The sequence below is a fragment of the Syngnathoides biaculeatus genome, chromosome 3, assembly GCF_019802595.1.
Source record: "Syngnathoides biaculeatus isolate LvHL_M chromosome 3, ASM1980259v1, whole genome shotgun sequence".
Classification (NCBI taxonomy): domain Eukaryota; kingdom Metazoa; phylum Chordata; class Actinopteri; order Syngnathiformes; family Syngnathidae; genus Syngnathoides; species Syngnathoides biaculeatus.
The window spans coordinates 37,831,831-37,857,152 of NC_084642.1; the positions used below are offsets into that span (position 1 = coordinate 37,831,831).

The 25,322-nt window shown below is 41.7% G+C and overlaps 1 protein-coding gene across 10 annotated transcripts in view; it reads left to right on the forward strand.

Moving 5' to 3' along the window:
* The window catches only part of herc1 (HECT and RLD domain containing E3 ubiquitin protein ligase family member 1), a 219,481-nt gene that overhangs the window by 19,265 nt on the left and 174,894 nt on the right, over positions 1 to 25,322 (forward strand). For all 10 annotated transcript variants that reach the window (XM_061815706.1, XM_061815707.1, XM_061815705.1 and 7 more), the window contains 6 exons: positions 1,104 to 1,247; positions 1,557 to 1,684; positions 4,675 to 4,819; positions 5,213 to 5,384; positions 5,591 to 5,725; positions 24,593 to 24,758. In XM_061815706.1, the coding sequence (XP_061671690.1) occupies positions 1,104 to 1,247; positions 1,557 to 1,684; positions 4,675 to 4,819; positions 5,213 to 5,384; positions 5,591 to 5,725; positions 24,593 to 24,758 (890 nt within the window). The remainder of the gene's footprint in view (positions 1 to 1,103; positions 1,248 to 1,556; positions 1,685 to 4,674; positions 4,820 to 5,212; positions 5,385 to 5,590; positions 5,726 to 24,592; positions 24,759 to 25,322) is intronic.

The window sequence follows — 25,322 nt, forward strand, 5'->3', positions numbered from 1 at the left end:
GCTGGATTTGAACTCTGTCCCCCAGAACTGTGAGACAGATGTCTTAACTAGTCGACCATTGTGCCACCAGAAGGAGAGTCATGCATTGTAAAATGTGTTGGAATTTTGGAACAGTTCTGAGATGACCCTTCCTGTTCTAACATGACTGTGCATCAGTGCACAAAACAAGGTTCACGAGGACACAAATGAGAGTTTGATGTGGATTAACTTGAAAGACGTCAACCCGATGGAACACCTTTGGGATAAATTAGACCAGAGATTGAGAGCCAGGCCTTCTCCTCCAACATCAGTAAGCAATCTTACAAATATGCTTCCTGAAAAATTGTCAGAAGTTTCCATAAACTCACTCATAAACCATGTTGAAAGCCTTCCCACAAGAGTTGAAACTGTGAGACCAACATCATGAAAACGTTTGGATTTACAATGGGATATCACTTAAAAATGTGATCTGACTCGAGGCATGCAAATGAAAAACCTTGGCAGTATAGTGTGTTTAACAAATTTTTTTTGAAGTGTCACTAGGTGTTCTGTTCCATTTCAGAACCATTGACTTTTGCCCATATTTTCCAATGCAACTTCCAATGCAATTTAACACATTTTAATTTTGGGGAAAACAACGTGGTTTTAAAGAGTAGGCTCACTTTGTCAAAAAAAAAGAACTTTTTTCAGTTTTCATTTCATGCGTTAAACTTAGTAGTTTAACATGCAGAAATGACATGGTGAGCTAGTGATACAGAATCTCTTAATGCTTTCATCCAGTCAGTTTAATATGTATTGCTCAGATAAAATGCTGCCCATACTATGAAGCCTTTCTTGCAGAGTTTCCTTAATTAGAGATTTATACTTATTTTGAGAATCGAACTGTTAGCATAACAATATGAATGTTTTGATGGCCGGATAAAGTTGAATATTGTCTCATCGTAAACTTGTTATTGTACCTGTGGAACAATGAAGTTTTAGAATAAAAGTATGAATTTAATGGGATAATCAAACCAATTGAGAAATAGATTTTGTGCATATACCATACTGTATGCCATCAATTGTGCGGAAGAAACTGGTGGTTTCCTTTCATAAACCCTCTGTCGTGTGTTTTTGAAATGCAGGTCATGGTGACAGCAACAGTCGAAACATTCCCTCCTTGGTCAAAGACATTAGCAATGTGGGCGAAGTGTCATGTGGTAGCTCTCATACTATTGCACTTTCAAAGGATGGACGTACCGTGTGGTCTTTTGGAGGAGGAGACAATGGTGTGTATACCATTTTAGACAGTTGACTTCTGTAAACAGAATTTGAATGAGGCATATGGTTATTATTGCTATGGTGAATAATTGTCAACATATTGCGAATAGAAATCCTTACAGTCTGGTTGTATACATGCCTATTGAAACAGAAACATGAGCATCTCTCTGAACTTAAATAATTACAAATACCTTTTTTGTTATTGTTTATCATTTGAAGTTTGTTCTTAGGAATAACTTTTCAGCCGATTGCAATACCATGCTCACTCTGAATGCATTTAATGAATATAGTAGTAAAAACAAATTGTTTTTTGGCAGGCAAACTTGGACATGGTGACACTAATCGAGTTTACAAACCAAAAGTAGTGGAAGCCCTACAAGGGATGTTCATCAGAAAAGTTTGTGCTGGAAGCCAATCGTCTCTTGCCCTAACTTCAACTGGGCAGGTAATGTGGACATAGAGTGGGGGAATCCAGTGCCTTGCAAAAGGTTTCACCCCCCCCCTTTGGCTTCTTTTACATTTTGTTTCATTGCAACCTGGAATGTAAATGATTTCTTTACCTGAGCTTCATTTTATATTTATATCTGCAATGAATACCCATATATTTCAAAGTGAAATGAGCAACATACTGCATTTATGGATGTCTGTGTATATATGTATGGATAAATGTCTGTATGGATGTGCATATATTGGGTCTGCTTCCGGTCCCCGAACTCGTGGCAGCTAAACAAGGAGGCTGCGGCCACCCCGATCGTATAATAAATAAATCCTGCTGAACTTGGACCGAATGTTGTGAATATTCTACGTGGGATGCCCATGGTGAAGACTTCAGTGGACTAAAAATCATCATCTGGGTAATCTTAGTACCCAAATTGTAGCCATATTGTTCGCGTTGAAGCTGCTCGGTCTAGATTAGCCTAGCCTAGCTTGCTAACAACCTGACGTGTCTGTAATCAAATATTTGCTGAGGAGGAAAACATCAAACGCTAATACCTACACGACCTGCAAAACCTACGTATCTTATACAATGAGGACCGGGAGTACTAGTAGTGAGGAAGTTGGGCAAGTGGAAACGTCAACTTAAACTTGCTTCTTGGCCCAGACTACCTTAGTTTAGTTTAGCTAACAACGAGACGCGTTTGTGATCAAACCATTGCTGTTGAAGAAACATCGAACGTGACTAACTTCATAACTTGTAGGCCTACACAACTTGTACAATGAGGACCGTGAGGACTTATAGGTAATTGCACAAGTGGACTCAACCTTCAACTACTGGAGTGAGAGCCTTTGTGGTTTGAATCGCTTTTATCCCCATATCCTTTAAATCTACATATCCTTTATATTTTCACAATGAAACTATGGGAAAGAGTAGTGAAGGCTAAACTCAGGACAGAAGTAAGTATCTGCAAGCAACAGTATAGTTTCTTGCCTAGAAAGAGTACCACAGTTGCATTATTTGCCTTGAGGATGCTCGTGGAAAAGTACAGAGAAGGTCAGAAGGAGCTCCATTGTGTCTTTGTTGACCTAGAGAAAGACTGCCTATACTATATTTTATATGAGATTTGATTACACACAGGTGGATTCTACTTATCATCATCAGTCAACATTGGATCATTCAGAGATCCTCACTGAACCTCTGGAGTGAGTTTGCTGCACAAAATGCTCCACTTTTAGTTTTTTATTTGTTTAAAAAGTATAAAATATCCAATGAATTTCATTACGCTTCACGATTGTGTCCCACTTCTTGTTGATTCTTGACAAAAAAAATCTAATTTTATATCTTTATCTTTGAAGCCTGAAATGTGGCAAAGGGTTGAAAAGTTCAAGGGGGCCAAATACTTTTACAAAGCACTATATGTATATATACACATGCACACATACGCAGCGGTACTTACAAAATTAATCCGTTCCAGAAGTTATTTTGTAACTTCAATATTTTATTAGTAGAAACACATTTTTCATGTAAATAGCCTAACCTGTTCCAACCCGCGCGACCGTCATCCCCCCCCACCCGCCGCCAAATATAAGTATTCAAATGTTACATAATGCAAAGAATAATAAAAAATATGTTCATTTACCTTAAAAACAAGCATTCAAAGTGTACATAATGTAAAGGATAATAGAAAATTGTCAATTTACCTTTGGAGAGAAGCATGCATAAAATTATAAAACACTGACTGTATTATGTTACTGTGTAGTTAACATTCATCACTGGGAGACTCTTCCGGTGGAGGTGTTGGCGATGTAGCCGAGGTCTTTACCTTTGAGATGGGGAGTTGCATGCATGCAGATGCCAGAATGTTTAAAATGTCAACAGTCCAGAATTTATACTTTGCATACTAGCGACATAAATGACCACAGTACAAGTGTCTAGTTAAAGCTCTAATCATAAAGCCTTATACTACACCGTAACATTTTTATTGCAGTATGTAATTAACATTTCCTCACTTGGAGAGTCATATTTTATAAATAAAAATTCAACAGTACAAGTGTCGAGTTAAATCTTTATTTATAAAACCTTGTGCTGCATAGTAACATTTTTATTCCAGTCCGTGCATAATCCGGTCAAGATTACTTAATTCAACAGTTCGTACCATAATGGAGGAACCATTCAAGAGTCAGAGCTTTCGTAATTCAGGCCTTGGAGTTTGCATCCAGTACACGGGCAGTAGAGCCTTATCGTTGTTTTTAATACCCATGGTTTTTTTCTATGTAAATAAGGCCTGGTTTCAGCATAAAACCAGCAGTATTGCCACACATGGCGACAGTCACATGGTTCTTGGGGGCTTTAAGTCTGGCTTCTTCACTTCTCCCCTGAAGAGGAATGTGCGTCAAGTAATCCTTTTCCAAAAGGGGTTGTTCCATCCATGTTGAAAACCTGCTCAGGGAGGCAATCTCCCTCATTGATGATATTTAGAAAGTCTTCCTTCACATTACGACGAGCAGCATCGTTATCGGCGGAGGAAGCCTCAGCTTGCTTGGCGAAAAGCCTGGTCCTCGAGGGGGTGTATTGCTCCTTGCAGTGCTAGTCCTGGCTTGAGCTTCGCTGGCACTTTCTTCAGTCTCTTCATCATTATCACCGGGCAGGATTTGATCATAAAGGGCTTTAGCTTTTTCCTCATCATGTTGGTGTCCAAACTCATCGCTTTCTTTTTGCCATCTTCAATCCACAAAGCTAACACGGCTTCCATCCAAACAGTCCTCTAATTGCGCAGAGTCAACACATGTTTCACTTACTTGTTGATTATTGACGCAGTTTTACGGATATTTCCCTTGTCATTTATGTCACTGTCGATTCATTCACGTTGTAATACTGCCACCTATTAGCTGCAGGTGTGCACTGTATGTGTCTGGTTGAGGTCCTTGAGCAATGAGAGTTAATAACATAAAGAAAAGAAATAATCTGTCCATGTTTTCTTGTCAATCTGATTCTAGGTGTATGCTTGGGGATGCGGCGCTTGCCTAGGTTGTGGTTCTTCTGAGGCAACAGCACTCCGACCTAAACTTATTGAGGAGCTGGCCACGACTAGGGTGGTGGACATCTCCATTGGGGACAGCCATTGTTTGGCCCTGTCGCATGGTATTCTTTATTTAGGTTCTCTGACTCGACTGCTACAATATTTAAATCCATGACAATTGTAGATGACTTGTAGCCACAGACCTAGACATGAATCTGCAAACATTCTTGTTTAATAGTCACTGTAATGATGTTTGAATCTTATCACTGCATGACATTTTCCCAACCAGATAAAAAAACAATTATGGATATGGTTAAGGGTTATCTTTTCTTTTAAACAGTCTGTGTGAAACACGAGACAGCATTTATGCAAGTGTGATGCAATACAAAATCCAAAGAACACATAAAACTGAATGTGCTTAAATTATATGAAATTAGCTCAGTGTAGTACTTGGCCTTGAATTGCAAACATAACGAAACTTTATTACTGCTCTTCATCCCAACAAACATCCATAGACAATGAAGTATATGCGTGGGGAAACAACTCCATGGGTCAATGTGGGCAGGGAAACTCCACAGGACCAATCACCAAGCCGAAAAAGATAGTAGGCTTGGATGGAGTAACTGTACAACAGATTTCAGCTGGGACTTCCCATAGTCTAGCCTGGACAGCCCTTCCCAGAGACAGGTCAGAGATCAAATCATTTATGCATTGACTTTTGAGAATTTTAAGTGCTGATGTCGCAATACTCAAGTATTGTACTTCTTTAATTCAGTTGTATATGCTGAAACTCATGACCTGTCAGGATGTGGTTCATTGGACTTGGGCTTCTTTTGCACGTAATGACTCACCTCACTTGACATTCAGGATTTTTTTTGTATTTTGCACTTTAGGCAAGTGGTAGCCTGGCACAGACCCTACTGTGTTGACCTTGAGGAAAGCACCTTTTCTCACTTACGCTCCTTCCTTGACCACTATTGTGATGGTATCCACAGTGAAGTTCCTCCTCTCCCCTTTCCTTCGTCTAAGTAAGTATGACTAACCTCACCAATTAATAGTGATATTACTCTTGTGTTAGGTATAGTATGCTATCTCCTTAACAGTCTAATTGGAGTGGCTGTGGATCAGTAGCAAGAGCGGATTGTATAATAATCAAGGGATAGCTGCTTTAAATCCCAGCTCCGAGACTCTGCATATTGAAGTGTCCTTGAACAAGACAAAAAAAAAAAAACCCTAATTTGCTCCCAGTGGGCCTGGTAGCACCTTGCATGTCAGCAACTTCCCATTGGTCGATGAATGTGTGAATTGGTGAATGTGATGCTTTGTAAAGTGCTTTAGGCACTGTGATAATGTAGATACAGCATTACAGTGCCTTGTGAAAGTATTCGGCCCCCTCAAACTTTTCAACCTTTTGCCACATTTCAGGCTTCAAACATGAAGATAAAATTAATTTTTTTTTGTCAAGATTCAACCAGTGGTACACCATCGTGAAGTGGGATGAAATTTATTAGATATTTTAAACTTTTTTAACAAATAAAAACTTGAAAAGTGGGGTATGCAGTATTATTCAGTCCCCTTGCATTAATACTTTGTAGTGCCACCTTTTGCTGCAATTACAGCTGCAAGTCGCTTGGTGTATGTCTCTATCAGTATTGCACATCGAGAGACTGAAATTCTTGCCCATTCTTCCTTGCAAAACAGCTTCTGTTCAGTGAGGTTGGATGGAGAACATTTGTTAACAGCACTCTTCAGCCCTGCCCACAGATTCTCAATTGGATTCTGGTCTGGACTTAGAAGGAAGTATTCGGCCCCCTTGAACTTTTCAACATTTTACCACATTTAAGGCTTCAAACTCAGATATAACATTTTCATTTTTTTTTATCAAGAATGATCAACAAGTGGGACACTATCGTGAAATGGAACATTTATTGAATATTTTATACTTTTTTTAAACAAATAAAAACCTGAGAAGTGCAATATTATTTGGCCTTTACTTTCAGTGCAGCAAACTGACTCCAGAACTCCAGTGAGGATCTCTGAATGATCCAATGTTGACTGATGATTAAAAGAATTCACCTGTGTGTAATCAAGTCTCCATATAAATTCACCTGGTCTGTGATAGTCTGAGGGTTCTTTAAAGTGCAGAGACCATCATAGAAACCAAGGAACACATCAGGCAGGTCCAAGATACTGTTGTGGAGAAGTTTAAAACCGGATTTGGTACAAAAAGATTTCCCAAGCTTTAAACATCTCAAGGAGCACCGTGCAAGCAATCATATTGAAATGGAAGGAGTACCAGACCTGAATCCGATCAAGAATCTGTGGACAGAGCTTAAGACTGCTGTTCACAAACACTCTCCATCCAAACTCACTGAGCTCGAGCTGTTTTGCAAGCAAAGCAAATTTATTTGTATAGCACAGTTCATACACGAGGTAACTCAATGTGCTTCACATGATTAAAGGCATTTGAAAACCAACATTTAAAACGGGATAAAAACAATAAAAATGGCAAACAAAATATAAAAAAGACAAAAACTACTTACAGTGCAATTAATATGATCAAAAAGTGGATATATTCTCAAAAGCATGAGAAAAAAGTAGAGTTTTCAACCTGAATTTAAAAACATTCACACTTGGGGCTGACCTCACCTCTGTTTGCAACGTATTCCATTTGTGTGCAACATAATAGCTAAATCCTGCTTCACCATGTTTGCTTTGGACTCCGTGCTCCACTATTTGACCTGAGTCAGTCGATCTCAGAGCTCTACTGGGTTTGTATTCCGTAAACATTTCTTTCATGTATTCAGGACCTAAATCATTTGGTGATTTATAGACCAGTAGTAGAAGTTTAAAATCCATTCTAAAGCTGACTGGAAGCCAGTGCAAGGACTTTAGGATTGGCGTTATATGCTCTGACCGCTTTGTTTTGGTCAGAACATGACCTGCAGCATTCTGAATGAGTACTCTTTTTATTTTTTGGGGGTCCAGTCAGAAGACCATTACAGTAGTCAAGTCTACTTGAGAAAAAAGCATGAATGAGGTTTTCTTGATCTGCTAGACACATACAAGACTTAACTCTAGATATGTTCTTCGGATGGTAGAAGGCAGTTTTTGTGATTGATTTGATATGATTGTTGAAAGTGTGGTCTTAATCAATCAGAACACCAAGGTTTCGGACTTGATCTTTGTTTTTTAAAGATAGAGAGTCCAGGTATTTACTAACAGCAATTCTATTTTCTTTATTGCCAGAAAAATTGTCTTTGTTGTGATTTAGTTGAAGAAAATTTTGGCTCATCCAGTTATTTGATTTAGACAGTGGCACAATACCTCAAGAGAACTGTAGTCATTTGGTGACATTGCTAAATATAACTGTGTCATCTGCAAGGGTAGCATATACAGGCTGAAAAGGAGAGGTCCAAGAGCTGACCCTTGAGGGACCCCATAGGTCATTGCCATTCGGTGAGACTGAGCACCTCCAATGGTCACAAAGTAGCTCCTTTCCTCCAGGTAGGACCTAAATCATTCAATTTAAATTCAAGAAATTGCTGAGTTGATTAAAAATAACGGGAGATTTGAGATGAGTCCAGTACTCTGTTTTTTTAGAAGAGGCTTAACAGCAGTTACTTTAAGAGCTTTGGGAAACTCCCCAGACTGAAATGATCAATTGATTATTTGATCAGGTAGCACTGACTTCACAATAGTTTCGAAGTCAGATGGTATTGAGTCGAGACAGCTCGTTGATTGTTTCAACTGCTGAACTGTTTACTCCAGTTTTTGGTCAGCTGTATCAAATTCTGACAAGTTAAGTGTTTTCTGTGGGTGGCTTCAGATGTGAGATCATTCTATCTATTTGCTGATTTGTGGCAACATTTGACCTGATGGATTGTATTTTTTCACTAAAATAACAGGTAAACACATTGCATTTGTCAGCTTGTCATCCACATCAAATAGAGCACGAGTATTGTTGAGGTTCTTACTGATGATTTCAGAAAAATATTGCTGTCTAGCTCTAACTAACTGTTGGTTAAAATTACAAAGACACTGTCTGTAGAGGTCATAATCAATTTGGAGTTTAGTTTTTATCCACTTCTGTTCCACTTTCCTACACTCCTATTTAGATCTCTTGACCATGATTGTGGTCATCCGTGGTGTTGTGGGCGCCTCAGGATGGTCTTAGTTTTAACAGGACCGACAGCATTCATAGCATTTGTAATTTTCGAGGTGAAATTGTCCATAAATTCATCAACTGTCTCAGCATTCACAGTCTGTGGGATAGCCACAGTCTCCATAAACTTCGTGGCAGTACTCTCATTTATGTAGCTTTTCTGAATCGAGAAAGAGGTTGTCTGAACTTTTGGAAGAATCTGGAATTAAAAAAATACACAAAATGTATCCCTTATGTTAATTGATAGAATTGCTGCAGGTGTTGCCTCATTTAATATGTTATTCCAGCTACTTTCAGTTAACCATATTTCACTTAATAACAAAAAGTCCAGACCATAGGTTGTAATAACAACATTGATTTGTTACCCGGTGACGTAATATTAAAAAGAGCTAGTCTTGCAGAGATGACAGGAGAATGGTTCGATAGACCGACATTTTATCCTCACGAAGTTGGAAGTTCTACTTTTTTGGTGCCATATATTTTTGACCGACTTTCTGTCCCTTGTAATTACAAGTATGAAAAATGCCTGATCTTCATAGGGGTCTGAGTTATTCTGGAAAAGACCCAGTAAATATCAGTCAAATTTACGGATAGTCTTCATGGGTGGAGGAGGGGCCTTTCGCTTCTTAGTGGACGGTGGTTTCAGGCGAAGGAGGATGGGAGGAAGATCTTGGCGTGGTATGGGCTGGACTCCATCGTTGAGAATAGTCCTCATCCCATTCATCAGACCCAACATTGCATTCAGGCTGGGAGAGGGGAAGCCAACATCTAATGCGGATTGTATGGTTGTTGTAGTCATGGAGGGGAGATTCTGAGGTGTGGATGGCTCCAATGGGACAGGAAGAGGTGTGGGAAATTTCAATTTCTGGCACATTTGCTCATCAGATTGTTCGGATGACGTAAATGAATCTGTGTGCACCTTGTCTCCTTATTTCTTGTTTCTCCGATTGTTTGGGAACAACTGGATCCTTTTGTCCTTGGTTTTTGTAAATATTTTCTTTACAGGGTGGTGCATGACTCACACAATAGAAAATGTTGGCAGCTAATAACCCCTTGTCTATTTAGCCAGAAACCGTCTGCTTTGTAAAGATTTTTACGCTCCCGAAAACGGCAGAAATTCTCAATGAAACTCACAGGTAGTGCAGTGCACACCTTGCCTAACTAGCTATTCAATTGACAGAGCCTCGAGAAACGTTCATCTCCAGATCAAACAAGTTGTAGAGGTCCGCTTATAAAAACCTCAGCATCCATCCCTTGCACTTTTGTTCGGAGATCAATGAAATCTCGCTTCAGTACCTCTGATTACTGCTTAAGAACATCCATGGCCCCTGTATGTATAATGACAGATTTCACAGTTGGGTGGTGATCAGTGAGCTCCAGGATTTTTTGAGAGATATCAGACACCGCGTCAATAGTAAAACACAGTACTTTGGTGTTCTTCTCACTGCAAAAGTGTTTCACATCCTTGATGGCTCCATCACCAACTATTAATGTTTGGGGGTCCTAATTTGATGATTTAATTTCATACCTTTCAGTGGTGGTGGAGGATGACCATTCTTGGCCTGGGTCTTGTAAGAGTGCCTCAAATCTGTTTGTCTCATAAATCTGACGTCAATATTTTGCATCACATTCTTTTTTCTTGCTCTTCGCTGTAACGACCGTCCATGGCCGCTCACTTGGTGTTAAGGCGGCCCGCAACGCAGGCCAGCCAGATTCTTCGTAATCTCCTGGTGCTGCTGTGTCTTCCTTTTTAAATGTCCCATATGTTTGGGCTTTGCTCCCAATGATATCCAGGGACAACTGCTGGGGTGTCCGTTATCCTTCCCACAGTTCACGTCAGTCCTCGTTGTTGAGCTACGTTTTTGTATGTTAGCACACCTCTGCTCAACATTTTGGACATCTGTAGAGTGGTTTCATTCCCCAACCGTCCATTTACAGTGAATAAAATAAGTATTTGAACACCCTGCTATATTGCAAGTTCTCCCACTTAGAAATCATGGAGGGGTCTGAAATTTTCATTGCATGTCCACTGTGAGAGATAATCTAAAAAGAAAAATCCAGAAATCACAATGTATGATTTTTTTTTTTTTTTTTTAAAACAATTTATTTGTGATACACTTGAATGCAGCCCTATGGGGGCACAAACCAGTGCAATCTGTAGGCCGGTCCCAAGCCCGGATAAATGCAGAGGGTTGCGTCAGGAAGGGGATCCGGCGTAAAAACTGTGCCAAACAAATATGAGCGTTCATCTAAAGAATCCCATACCGGATCGGTCGTGGCCCGGGTTAACAACGCCCGCCCCCGGCACTGCTAACCTGCAGGGCGTCGGTGGAAATTCAGCTACTGTGGGTCGAAGACAAAGAAGAGGAGGAAACCGGATCCAGCGTCAGAAGAAAAAGAGGAATGCACAGAGCCTACAACTGAGTGTAGGGACTTTGAATGTTGGGACTATGACAGGAAAAGCACAGGAGTTGGTTGACATGATGATTAGGAGAAAGGTTGATATTCTGTGCATCCAAGAGAGCAGGTGGAAAGGTAGTAAGGCTAGAAGTTTGGGAGCAGGGTTTAAATTATTCTACCACGGAGTAGATGGGAAGAGAAATGGAGTAGGGGTTATTTTAAAGGAAGAGCTGGCTAAGAATGTCTTGGAGGTAAAAAGAGTATCAGATGGAGTGATCAGACTAAAATTTAAAATTGAGGGTGTTATGTATAATGTGGTTAGCGGCTATGCACCACAGGTAGGATGTGACCTAGAGTTGAAAGAGAAATTCTGGAAGGAACTAGATGAAGTAGTTCTGAGCATCCCAGACAGGGAGAGAGTTGTGATTGGTGCAGATTGTAATGGACATATTGGTAAAGGAAACAGGGGCGATGAAGAAGTGATGGGTAAGTACGGCATCCAGGAAAGGAACTTTGAAGGGCAGATGGTGGTGGACTTTGCAAAAAGGATGGAGATGGCTGTAGTGAACACTTATTTCCAGAAGAGGGAGGAACATATAGTGACCTACAAGAGCGGAGGTAGAACCACGCAGGTAGATTATATTTTGTGCAGACGATGTAATCTGAAGGAGGTTACTGACTGTAAAGTAGTGGTAGGGGAGAGTGTAGCTCGACAGCATAGGATGGTAGTATGTAGGATGATTCTGGTGGTGGTAGGAAGATTAAGAAGACAAAGGTAGAGCAGAGAACCATGTGGTGGAAGCTGAGAAAGGAAGAATGTTGTGCGACCTTCCGGAAAGAGGTGAGACAGGCTCTCGATGGACAACCGAAGCTCCCGGAAGACTGGACGACGACAGCCAAGGTGATCAGAGAGACAGGCAGGAGAGTACTTGGTGTGTCACCTGGTAGGAAAGGGGAGAAGGAGACTTGGTGGTGGAACCCCAAAATACAGGGAGTCATACAAGGAAAGAGATTAGCGAAGAAGAAGTGGGATACTGAGAGGACTGAGGAGAGGCGAAAGGAGTACATCGAGATGCGACGTAGGGCAAAGGTAGAGGTGGCAAAGGCTAAACAAGAGGCATATGAAGACATGTACACCAGGTTGGACATGAAAGAAGGAGAAAAGGATCTCTACAGGTTGGCCAGACAGAGGGATAGAGATGGGAAGGATGTGCAGAAGGTTAGGGTGATTAAGGATAGAGATGGAAATGTGTTGACTGGTGCCGGTAGTGTGCTAAATAAATGGAAAGAATACTTTGAGAAGTTGATGAATGAAGAAAATGAGAGAGAAGGAAGAGTTGAAGAGGCAAGAGTGAAGGACCAGGAAGTGGAAATGATTACTAAGGGGGAAGTCAGAAAGGCACTACAAAGGATGAAAACTGGAAAGGCAGTTGGTCCTGATGACATACCGGTAGAGGTATGGAAGCAATTTGGAGAGATGGCTGTGGAGTTTTTGACCAACTTATTCAACAGAATACTAGCGGGCGAAAAGATGCCTGAAGAATGGAGGAAAAGTGTTCTAGTTCCCATTTTTAAGAACAAGGGGATGTTCAGAGCTGTGGGAACTATAGAGGAATAAAGTTGATGAGCCACACAATGAAGTTATGGGAAAGAGTAGTGGAGGCTAGACTCAGGACAGAAGTAAGTATCTGCGAGCAACAGTATGGTTTCATGCCTAGAAAGAGTACCACAGATCCATTATTTGCCTTGAGGATGCTCGTGGAAAAGTACAGAGAAGGTCAGAAGGAGCTACATTGTGTCTTTGTGGATCTAGAGAAAGCCTATGACAGAGTACCAAGAGAGGAACTGTGGTACTGCATGCGTAAGTCTGGTGTGGCAGAGGAGTATGTTAAAATAGTACAGGACATGTATGATGGCAGCAGAACAATGGTGAGGTGTGCCTTAGGTGTGACAGAGGAATTTAAGGTGGAGGTGGGACTGCATCAGGGATCAGCTCTGAGCCCCTTCCTGTTTGCAGTGGTAATGGATAGGCTGACAGATGAGGTTAGACTGGAATCCCCTTGGACCATGATGTTCGCAGATGATATTGTCATATGCAGTGAAAGCAGGGAGCACGCAGAGGAACAATTGGAAAGATGGAGACATGCACTGGAAAGGAGAGGAATGAAGATTAGCCGAAGTAAAACAGAATATATGTGCGTGAATGAGAAAAGTAGAGGGGGAAGAGTGAGGCTACAGGGAGAAGAGATAGCGAGGGTGGACGACTTCAAATACTTGGGGTCAACAATACAGAGCAATGGAGAGTGTGGTCAGGAAGTGAAGAAACGGGTCCAAGCAGGTTGGAACAGCTGGCGAAAGGTGTTTGGTGTGTTATGTGACAGAAGAGTGTCTGCTAGGATGAAGGGCAAAGTTTACAAAACAGTGGTGAGGCCGGCCATGATGTACGGATTAGAGACGGTGGCACTGAAGAAACAACAGGAAGCTGAACTGGAGGTGGCAGAAATGAAGATGTTGAGGTTCTCGCTCGGAGTGACCAGGTTGGATAGGATTAGAAATGAGCTCATTCGAGGGACAGCCAAAGCTGGATGTTTTGGAGACAAGATTCGAGAGAGCAGACTTCGATGGTTTGGACATGTTCAGAGGCGAGAGAGTGAGTATATTGGTAGAAGGATGCTGAGGATGGAGCTCCCAGGCAAAAGAGCGAGAGGAAGACCAAAGAGAAGGTTTATGGATGTGGTGAGGGAAGACATGAGGGCAGTTGGGGTTAGAGAGGAAGATGCAGGAGATAGGCTAAGATGGCAAAAGATGACACGCTGTGGCGACCCCTAACGGGACAAGCCGAAAGGAAAAGAAGAAGATTTGTGATACACTTGAAAATTTGAATACCTGAGAAAACCAATGTTAATATTTGGTACAGTAGCCTTTGTTTGCAATTACAGAGATCAGATGTTTCCTGTAGTTGTCCACCAGGTTTCCACACACTGCAGGAGGGTTTTTGGCCCACTCCTCCACACAGATCTTGTCTAGATCAGACTGATTTCTGGGCTGTTGCTGAGAAACACAGAGTTTCAGCTCCCTCCACAGATTTTCGATTGTGTTTAGGTCTGGAGACTGGCTAGGCCACGCCAGAACCTTGATATGCTTCTTACAGAGCCACTCCTTAGTTTTCCCAGCTGTGTGCTTCGTGTCATTGTCATTTTGAAAGACCCAGCCACGACCCATCTTCAATGCTCTGACTGAGGGAAAGAGGTTGTTCTCCAAAATCTCATAATACATAGCCGCGGTCATCCTCTCCTTAATACAGTGCATTTGTCAGGTCCCATGTGCAGAAAAACACCCCCAAAGCATGATGCTGCCACCCTCATGCTTCACAGTAGGGATGGTGTACTTGGGATGGAACTCATCATTCGTCTTCCTCCAAACACGGTTACTGGAATTATGACCAAAAAGTTCAATTTTGGTCTCATCTAACGACAAAACTCTCTCCCATGACTCCTCTGTATCATCCAAATTGTCATTGGCAAATTTAAGACGGGGTTTGACATGTGCTGGATTAAGCAGGGTAACCTTCCATGCCATGCATGATTTCAAACAATGACGTCTTTGTGTATTACCAACAGTCACCTTGCAAACACTGGTCCCAGCTATTTTCAGGTCATTGAACAAGTCCCGTCGTGTAGTCCTGGGCTGATTCTTCACTTTTCTAAGGATCATTAAGACCCCATGAGGTGATATCTTGCATGGGGCTCCACTCTGATTGAGATTGACCGTCATGTTTAGCTTCTTTTCTAATGATTGCTCAAACAGTGGACGTTTTTTCACCAAGCTGGTTACCAATTTCTCCATAGCCCTTTCCAGCCGTGTGGAGTTTTACAATTTTGTCTCTGGTGTCTTTGGACAGCTCTTTGGTCTTGGCCATGTTACAAGTTTCAGTCTTTACTGATTGTATGGGGTGGACAGGTGTCTTTATGCACCTAATAACCTGACACAGGTCCATCTGGTTCAGGATAATACATGGTGTGGAGGTGGACTTTGAAAGGCGGACTAAAAGGTCTTTGAGGGTCAGAATTCTTGCTTATAGACAGGTGTTCAAATATTTATTTGCAGCAGTATCACACAAATAAATCATTAAAAAAATCATACATTGTTATTTCTGGATTTTTCTTTTTAGATTCTCTCTCTCGCAGTGGAAATACACCTACGGTGAAAATTTCAGACACTTCCATGATTTCCAAGTTGGAGAACTTGCAATATAGCAGGGTGTTCAAATACTTATTTTCTTCACTGTACATCCACATAGATTTCAAGACGGCAGATTTTCGATTCCAGAATTGACACCCTCTGCAGTAGTCCATGATAGTCATCAGTAGAGATGGGAGGCATCTTGACGGCTGGTCTTGTTGCTAACACTAGGCTTGTGCTAATTAGCAGGCCACGGTTACTTAATGATGAAACAACTGAATATCGCCAAAAACGAAAAATACAGTCCCACAAGTTTAAAAGAATCCAGGAATCGCTGCTTCCAAAAAAATATTTTAAAAGAAAAAGGAGCTCATCAGCAAGAAAAAAAGTGTCAACAGAGGAAAAGCAAGCAGAGCAAGAGCAAAGAAAAAAGCGTCTGCACTGTATGAGAGGCGAGAGAGCAAGCAATCAACCGCAAGGATGAATGGGCAAGAATGTCAGTCTCTCGATGTGCAAAACTGATAGAGACATACCCCAAGCGAGTTGCAGCTGTAGTTGGAGCAAAAGGAGGCGCTACAAAGGGGGCCGAATAATGTTCACACCCCACTTTTCAGTTTTTTATTTGGTAAAAAAAAGTTTAAAATATCCGATAAATTTTGTTCCACTTCACGATTGTGTCCCACTTGTTGTTGATTCTTGACAAAAAATATAATTTTACATATCTATGTTTGAACCCTGAAATGTGGCGAAAGCTTGAAAAGTTCAAGGGGGCCGAATACTTTCACAAGGCACTGTATATAAGGCACACTTTATTTTTGGGCGGAGACTTGTTGGGGCTCGCGAGACAGTGCCGTGTGGCTCCCCAGACATGATGCCGGAGGTATTTAACAATGTACGTACCCAAGCTGTGTTTTTGTGATTAATCATCATCCACAAATCCATCAAAGTCCTCAACCTCTGTGTAGTTTCCTCAATGAGATAATGTTGATCCATCATTCCTTCTTCTCTAGCACAAAAAACGGGGAAAAAAATAATCCATGACACAGGTGGTTTGTTTAAACGGTTTACTCGAATTCAAACAAAATTAAAATAAATAACATTGTTTTCGCATTGAATGGGCCTTCTGGGTATACTATGTATTTAAAGCACAGCAAATCCAGGTCAATGAACAAACAGAAAATGATGATGGTCAAAAAACTATTTCGCCCAACTTTCCATATTTCCACTGTCCGTCTAACCTTCGTTGTTCTTCCAGTTCAATGCGTCATCACAACATACAACTCTGTAGCAAACCTCAAATGCACATTTTCAATACCACAGAATGCAAAATACTCATCATCCATACATATAACAATCAATTTGTGAATAATCAATACTACACAGTTAAAACTTAGCTGAAATTATTTCACTGCAACTATCCATCCGTCCATCCATTTTCTTAGCCGCTTATCCTCACAAGAGTCGCGGGCAGTGCTGGAGCCTATCTCAGCTGTCAACGGGCAGGAGGGGGGGGGGGGTACACCCTGAACTGGTTGCCAGCCAATCGCAGGGCACATTGACGCACTCACAATCACACCTAGGGGCAATTTAGAGTGTCCAATTAATGTTGCATGTTTTTGGGATGTGGGAGGAAACTGGAGTGCCTGGAGAAAACCCACGCAGGTACAGAGAGAACATGCAAACTCCACACAGGCGGGGCCGGGATTGAACCCGCGACTAAAGGCCACTAAAACCAATTTGAAAATGTTATCAACTGTGGGCGCGATGCAGGAGTGGGCATCAAAGTACTTGTAGGCAGCCAGACCAGAATACAGTTTTGGAGCTCCTCGATAAGTGTAGACTTTTCGAGAGTAACATAACTAGCAAATAATAAAACATTAAAAAAATGACTCACAAAATAATTGACATTCACTTTAAACGCTATCTATATGCTCTCACCATGCTTTGCGGTCCTGAGTGCTGCATGCTCGGAGATCACCAAACGAAGTTAAAAACTTTGATTTACGAAGAAGACATGATAGACATTTTTGAGAAAAATAAAATACTGTAATTTTTCGTGTATAATGTGTGCTGAAGTATAATGGACACCCCCAAAGTTGACCTAAAAAAATCAGGAAGGCCCTTCTACCAATTTACAATCCGCGCCAATCCGAAATTTGCTGCTATCCAAATGCTCAAAATAGTACGAATTGTCTGTATTTCTATTTTGCGAGGTCTGTACTTTTATTGTTTATACTTGTATTGTTTTTAAAAAAAAAATTCTGTACTTTTCTTCCTTTCCACTTGTCCTGATAGAGGTCGCCACAGTGTGTCATCTATTTCCATCTGAGCCTATCTTGTGCATCTTCCTCTCTAACACCCACTGTCCTCATATCCTCCCTCACAACATCCATCAACCTTTTCTTTGGTCTTCCTCTCGCTCTTTTGCCTGGCAGCTCCATCCTAAGAAACCCTTCTACCAATATACTCACTCTCCTCTGAACATGTCCAAACCATCTAAGTCTGCTCTCTCTAACCTTGTCTCCCAAACATTCAACTTTGGCTGTCCCTCTAATGAGCTCATTTCTAATCCTATAAAACCTGTTCACACCAAGCGAGAACCTCAGCATCTTACTTTCTGCTACCTCTAGTTCTGCTTCCTGTTGTTTCTTCAGAGCCACCGTCTCTAATCTGTACATCATGGCCTCACCACTGTTTTATAAACTTTGTTCTTCATCCTACCAGAGATTCTTCTGTCACATAGAACACCAGACACCTGCCAACTGTTCCACCCCGCTTAGACCCGTTTCTTCACTTGCTTACCACACTCTCCATTACTCAGTGATTAAAGTCCTCCGGATTTTTCCGGAATTCCAGATTTTTAAATTTTCATGAAAATTGCTCCAGAAAAGGCAAAATTACCGAAAACTAATCCGGAAACCATTGAATGAACATGCGTTTGAGTTCGTATTTTTCCTTTCACGAGCGTAGCCATGTTGAGGCACTACCACTAGTAACAGTAACAGCCATCCCCTCGCATTCTCTGAAGACGTCGCTTATTTTGTGGGGTCTTGACATTAATTCACGTGTTTATTTCATGAACGTTGTTAACTAAACAAGCATGCTCCAAAACAAACGGTATTCACCCAGAAACAGGAAATGCAAGTTAACCGTACTGATCATGTACGAAAGCGCATGTTCAGAACTGCTTCACGATATGCGAGAGCATTTACGTCGAAAGTCATCAACATCATGAGCCATGTCAAAGAAAATCAAGTTACACCAGGGGTGCTCATTGCATCGTTTGCGAGGCAGTGTGACACCCCCCCCCGCTCCTGTGGCCCCCCCCCCCCGCTCAGATTTGTATTTTAAGGAATTTTCATGAAAGTCCACTTTCATCTCTAATTACTCTGTATTGTTAACCCCAAGTATTTGAAGTCGTCCACCCTTGCGATCTCTTCTCCCTCGAGCTTCACTCTTCCTCCTCCGCCCCTCATGTTCATGCACATATATTTTGTTTTACTTCGGCTAATCTTCATTCCTCTCCTTTCCAATGCGTGTCTCCATCTTTCTAATTGTTCCTCCACCTGCTCCCTGCTTTCACTGCAGATCACAGTATCATCTGTGAACATCATAATCCAAGGGGATTCCAGTCTAAACTCATCTGTCAGCCTATTCATGACTTCAGCAAACAGGAAGGGGCTCAGCGCAGATCCCTGATGCAGTCCCACCTCCACCTTAAATTCTTCTGACACACCTACGGCACATCTCACCGATGTTCTGCTGCCGTCATACATGTCCTGTACTATTCTAACATATTTCTCCGCCACACCAGACTTGCGCATGCAGTACCACAGTTCCTCTCTTGGTACTCTGTCGTAGGCTTTCTCTAGGTCTACAAAGACACTATGTAGCTCCTTCTGATCTTCTCTGTACTTTTCCACGAGCATCCTCAAGGTAAATCATCTGTGGTACTCTTTCTAGGCATGAAACCATACTGTTGTCCGCAGATACTTCTGTCCTGAGTCCGGCCTCCACGACTCTTTCCCATAATTTCATTGTGTGGCTCATTGTCTTTATTCCTCTATAGTTTCCACAGCTCTGACCATCGCCTTTGTTATTAGAAATGGGGACTAAGACACTTTTCCTCCATTCTTCTGGCATTCTTCTCTTCCGCTGGTATTCTATTGAATAAGTTGGTCAAAAACCCCACAGCCACCTCTTCAAATTGCTTACATACCTCCACTGGTATGTGATCAGGACCAACTGTCTTTCCATTTTTCATTCTGTTCAGTGCCTTTCGAACTTGCCCCTTAAAAATCAGTGCCACTTCGTGGTCAATCCCGCTTGCTATTTCTACTTTACCTTCTCTCCCATTTTCTTCATTTATTAACTTCTCACTGTACTCTTTCCATTTAGTGCACTACTGGCACCAGTCACCATATTTCTATCGCAATCCTTAATCATCTTCACTTGCTGCACATCCTTCCCATCTCCATTCCTCTTTCTGGCCGACCAGTAGAGATCATTTTCTCCTTCTTTTGTATCCAACCTGGTGTGCATGTCGTCATAATGCCTCTTGTTTAGCCTTCGCCACCTCTACCTTTTCCCTACGTCGCAACTCAATGTATTCCTTCTGTCTCTCCTTAGTCCTCTCCATGTCCCTAATCGCTAATCTCTTTCCTTGGATGACTTCCTGTATTTTGGGATTCCACCACCAAGTCTCATACTCCCCTTTCCTACCAGAAGACACCCCAAGTCTCCTGCCTGCCTCTCAGAGTACCTTGGCAGTAGTATTCCAGTCTTCCGGGAGCTTTTCCTGTCCATCTAGAGCCTGTCTCACCTCTTTCCGAAAGGCCAAAGACTATTCTTCCTTTCTCAGCTTCCACCACCTGATTCTCTACTCTACCTTTGTCTTCTTAATCTTCCTACCCACTACCAGAGTCATCCAACACACCACCGTCCTATGCTGTCAAGCTACACTTTCCCCCTCTACTACCTTATAATCTGTAACCTTCAGATTACATCGTCTGCACAAAATATAATCCACCTGTGTAGGTCACTCTATGTTCCTGTCTCTTCTGGAAATAAGTGTTCACCACTACCAATTCCATCCTATTTGCAAAGTCCACCACCATCTGACCCTCAAAGTTCCTTTGCCGAGTGCCGTACTTACACATCATTTCATCGCCCCTTTTTCCTTCGCCAACATGTCCATTGAAATCTGCACCAATCACAACTTTCTCTTTCTCCGGGATGCTCAGGACTACTTTGTCTAGTTCCTTCCAGAATTTCTCTTTCAACTCGAGGTCACATCCTACCTGTGGGGCATAGCCGCTAATCACATGACACACAATACCCTCAATTTCAAATTTCAGCCTCATCACTCGATCTGATACTCATATCACCTCCAAAACATTCTTAGCCAACTCTTCCTTTAAAATAACTCCTACTCCCTTTCTCTTCCCATCTTCTCCATGGTAAACAATTTAAAGCCTGCTCCTAAGCTTCTAGCCTTGCCATTCTCCTCATCATCATGTCAACTATCTCCTGAGCTTTTCCTGTCAACATTCAAAGTCTCTACACACACTTGTTAGGGTCTGTGCATAACTCTTCTTCTGCTGACGAAGTCGCTTTCCTCCTCTTTTTTTGTTTTAGGCCTACATTATCTGAATTTCTACCGACGCCTTGCAGATTAACAGTGCGGGGGGCGGGCGTAGTTAGCCTGTGCCACGACCTATCAGTTACGGAATTCGTTTGATGAACGCGCATGTATGTTTGGCACAGTTTTATGCCGGATTCCCTTCCTGCCGCAACCCTCTGCATTTTTCCAGGGTTGTGACCGACCTACAGGACGCACAGGAATTGTGCCCCCTTTCGGGCTTCAGATAGTCAAAACAATCAGATAAACAAAGTCAGCACATAAGATACACAATTCACATGCTACCTCATCTATGTTAAAGTCAGATAACAGGGTTCGCACGCAGCCCTACAAGTCCCTAAAAAAAAAAAGAAAATTTTCGAAGGTAGATTTAGGGGCTCCTAAAAGTCCTTAAAAATCCGCGAAAACCGGTCAAGCCCCTAAAAAGGCCTTAAATAAATAAAAAAAAAAAAATCAAAGGGAGGACCTCTACCGCCAAAATTATCCCTAAAAAAAATTATCTTTTATTTAAAAAAAATAATCCATCTGGTGTCAAAAACAGCCGGAAATTGTCAATGGAAGTCACCGTGTTGACAACTTGTCGCCATCTTGTCAATATTCCATTGTTTGTTTCTGTGAGTAGGCATTTCACTTCGTCTTCGTTACGACGTAGCGTAGTTCTTTCATCGATCCAACTTGTATCATGGGGAAGTGCATTTTTCAATATGCTTGGGTTGAAAGTAAGGAGTTCGGGAGCTGGGTTCGTCGAGATCCAAAAGATCGGCACATGTTTTACTGCCATCTGTGCAAGCAGTGTTACCAGCTTGAAAAGATGGGCGTCAAAGCGCTGGAGTCGCACCGGAAAAACAGGAGACACGCTGATTTGGCGACGACTCTCTCATCTTCCATTGGTATGAATCTTTTTCTAAAATATCAAGATAGTGAGGCATCAACTTCAGGCAGTGGTACTAGTAGTGCATGCGCACCTAGAGTTGTCCAGTCATCGACTTCAACCAGCTGGAAGTCAGGCTTTATGAACGTAGTTCAATACACAAAGACGGACTCGTTAAAGGCAGAGATCGTTTGGACTTTATCTGCAGCCATTACAGTTACAAATCTTGTGAAATTAATTTGAAAGTGTTTGCAGTCATGTTCCCAGACAGTGACATTGCTAAAAACTACCACTGTGGGGAAAGGAAGACTTCGTACCTGGCTCCATTTGGTATCGCTGCCCACTTTTCATCTCTACTGCCTCAAAGCCAAAAAAGCCAGAATAGAGACTGACATATCTACGCTTATTGAGAAGGCTGACGGGCTGTGTGAGGAGGCAGAAGAAAAGAGGAATCTGAGGCTTATCACCGAGGCCAATGCACTCGGAGGCAGAGCAAAGGACAAGAGAGCCACTTTGGCACCTCTGCAGCAACAAATAGAGGAGGCACTGGGTAGTCTCAAGGAGCTAGAGTAGGGGTGCTGAGACAGACATCAGTAGAAGACATTTGTGTATATAGTTGCAATTGTATTTAGAATCTGTTTTTCTGTAGACTTTGTGAAGACATTGACAATGGTCATATCAATGAGAACTACCACAAGGGGCGACAGGTGGTCACTGTCACAGGTACTTAGGTAGTGGAACATTTGACGAACCAAGAACGGTTGATGGCACCATTGGGTGTGTCTTTTTTTCTTACTCTTGATTTCCCATGATGGCCCTAAATTTTTCGTGCCAGTCCTAATTTTTTTCCGTGTCGCCCCTAAATTTTTCGTGTCAGCCCCTAAGAATGCCCCTAAAAAGCCCTTGAGTTTTTTGGGTCAGACTGAGTATGAACCCTGGATAAAAGCAATCAAATAAACACAGTCAGAACATCAGGTACACAAATCACATACTACCTGTGTGAAAATACAAAGGTTATGGCGATTTAAATGATATGTGGATGGAAAGGATTAAAACCACAATCGCCTCACTCTAGTAGTTGAAGGTTGAGTCCACGTTCGACATTTAGCCCTTGTTGTATACTCTACGTCAGGGGTGCCCAGACTTTATTACCTCAAGATCTACTTTTCAAGCAGCCAGCCTCTCGCGAGCTCCCGACGGGGGGGGATGATGATGCTCCCAAACCGTTTTCAGGTTAATGTTATATTGCCTCCTATATTTAAAATACAGAATTAGCTTTTTGTGCACTGTATTGTCTGTGCTTTCATCCTGGATCAGGCTGTGCCAAGGTGGAATTTTAAAATTACACATCTCATCTTGCACTTTATACTTTGGCTTCAGACCAGACCTTTCCCAAACGGAAAAGAGAAAATCTCGTCCAGTTTAACCACTTTTTCTTCGGTTATTCACATCCTCCGACAGTCATTGCATCTTCAAACAATAGCATTGCTTTTTTTAACTTTCTCCATCAATATCAAAAGCAAACATAAGCAGCATGTCGAGTTCTCCTTTGCTCTACGTGTTGCTAATTAAAGCAGCGGTGGTGGACACTGTCATTATAAAACACATTGATGGGCTGCGTAATTACTGCAACATTTGTAATGAGTGTACGTCTTTAAGAGCAGGGGTTGGAGGGCGGGAGCGGGTGTAACGTAAAGTAGGAAACTGTGGTGGGGCAGCGGTCGTTGTTAAGAGTTCCTTGTGCTGCCTAAAAGACACCAGTGGCTGTCTCTTTTCATTTTTTTGTGAATTGTGCCATTGGATGTAACAACCAGTCATCCTTCACTCATTAAATCACATTGCAAAATACCACAAAAAAAATTATACTTTCAATTTGCATTGGATTTTTTTCTAGGTTTTTTTTGCGCACAACGCAGAATATCTGCGAAAAGACTGCATCAGCGGTGCACAAATTTTGACATGCGCAGTTTAAAGGAAACGTTGGCTGACTTAGGGTTTTTTTTTTTGGCACGTCATCTTACGACCCCTGCTCTACGTAGATAATGTTGTTAGCGCGCTAGGCTAACTTGGGCCGAGAAGCTTCAACGCAAACGATACGGCACCAATTTGGGTACTAAGATGTACTAAGATAAGACTTGTTAAATTTGCTATAAGTCAATACGGCCCTCGTACAAGTTTTTAAGTTACTCACGTTCGATGTTTCTTCAACAGTACGGTTTGATCGCAAACGAGTCTTTTTAAGTTGACGTTTCTACTTGCCCAACTTCCTACTAAGTACTCACGGTCCCCGTAGTAAACGAAACGTAGGTTTTGCCGGTCGTCTAAGTACTAACGTTTGATGTTAAATATTAGTTCAGCTCAGTTAAATATTAGAATACAGACCTGTTTTGTTGTCATCAGCAAGAAACATTACACATTATTACATAAAACGTGTTTCCCGATCTTATTTGTTCTACTTTCTTCGTATGTATGCATTACTTCTTGTTCAGCTGCTGTATATGCACACACGTTTCGAGAATATTCTTAGTTTCATATTGCTTGTTTGTATTTGTTGGAAAATTATGTCAAGGTCTGATTATAAATAATAAAGCATGTACATTTCTTCATACTGAAAAATTAATGTACTGTATTTACAGGGAACATCACAACTTCCTGAAGTTGTGCCTACGGCTTTTATCCAATCATCTGGCTCTGGCACTTGCTGGTGGAGTAGCTACAAGTATCTTAGGTCATCAAGCGAGGCCTCTGAGGAATCTACTCTTCAGACTGATGGACTCTTCTGTTCCAGATGAGATTCAGGAGGTAATACAAGATCACAACATAACATACTACAGTATTTGCCTCGGTTGAGAATTTACTTGTGGTGATGGACAGCGCGGTGCATGGTGGGTGCCATGTTCTTTGCCAAAATTATCCCTAAAAAAATTATCTTTTATTTAAAAAAAATAATCCATCTGGTGTCAAAAACAGCCGGAAATTGTCAATGGAAGTCACCGTGTTGACAACTTGTCGCCATCTTGTCAATATTCCATTGTTTGTTTCTGTGAGTAGGCATTTCACTTCGTCTTCGTTACGACGTAGCGTAGTTCTTTCATCGATCCAACTTGTATCATGGGGAAGTGCATTTTTCAATATGCTTGGGTTGAAAGTAAGGAGTTCGGGAGCTGGGTTCGTCGAGATCCAAAAGATCGGCACATGTTTTACTGCCATCTGTGCAAGCAGTGTTACCAGCTTGAAAAGATGGGCGTCAAAGCGCTGGAGTCGCACCGGAAAAACAGGAGACACGCTGATTTGGCGACGACTCTCTCATCTTCCATTGGTATGAATCTTTTTCTAAAATATCAAGATAGTGAGGCATTCAGGAGG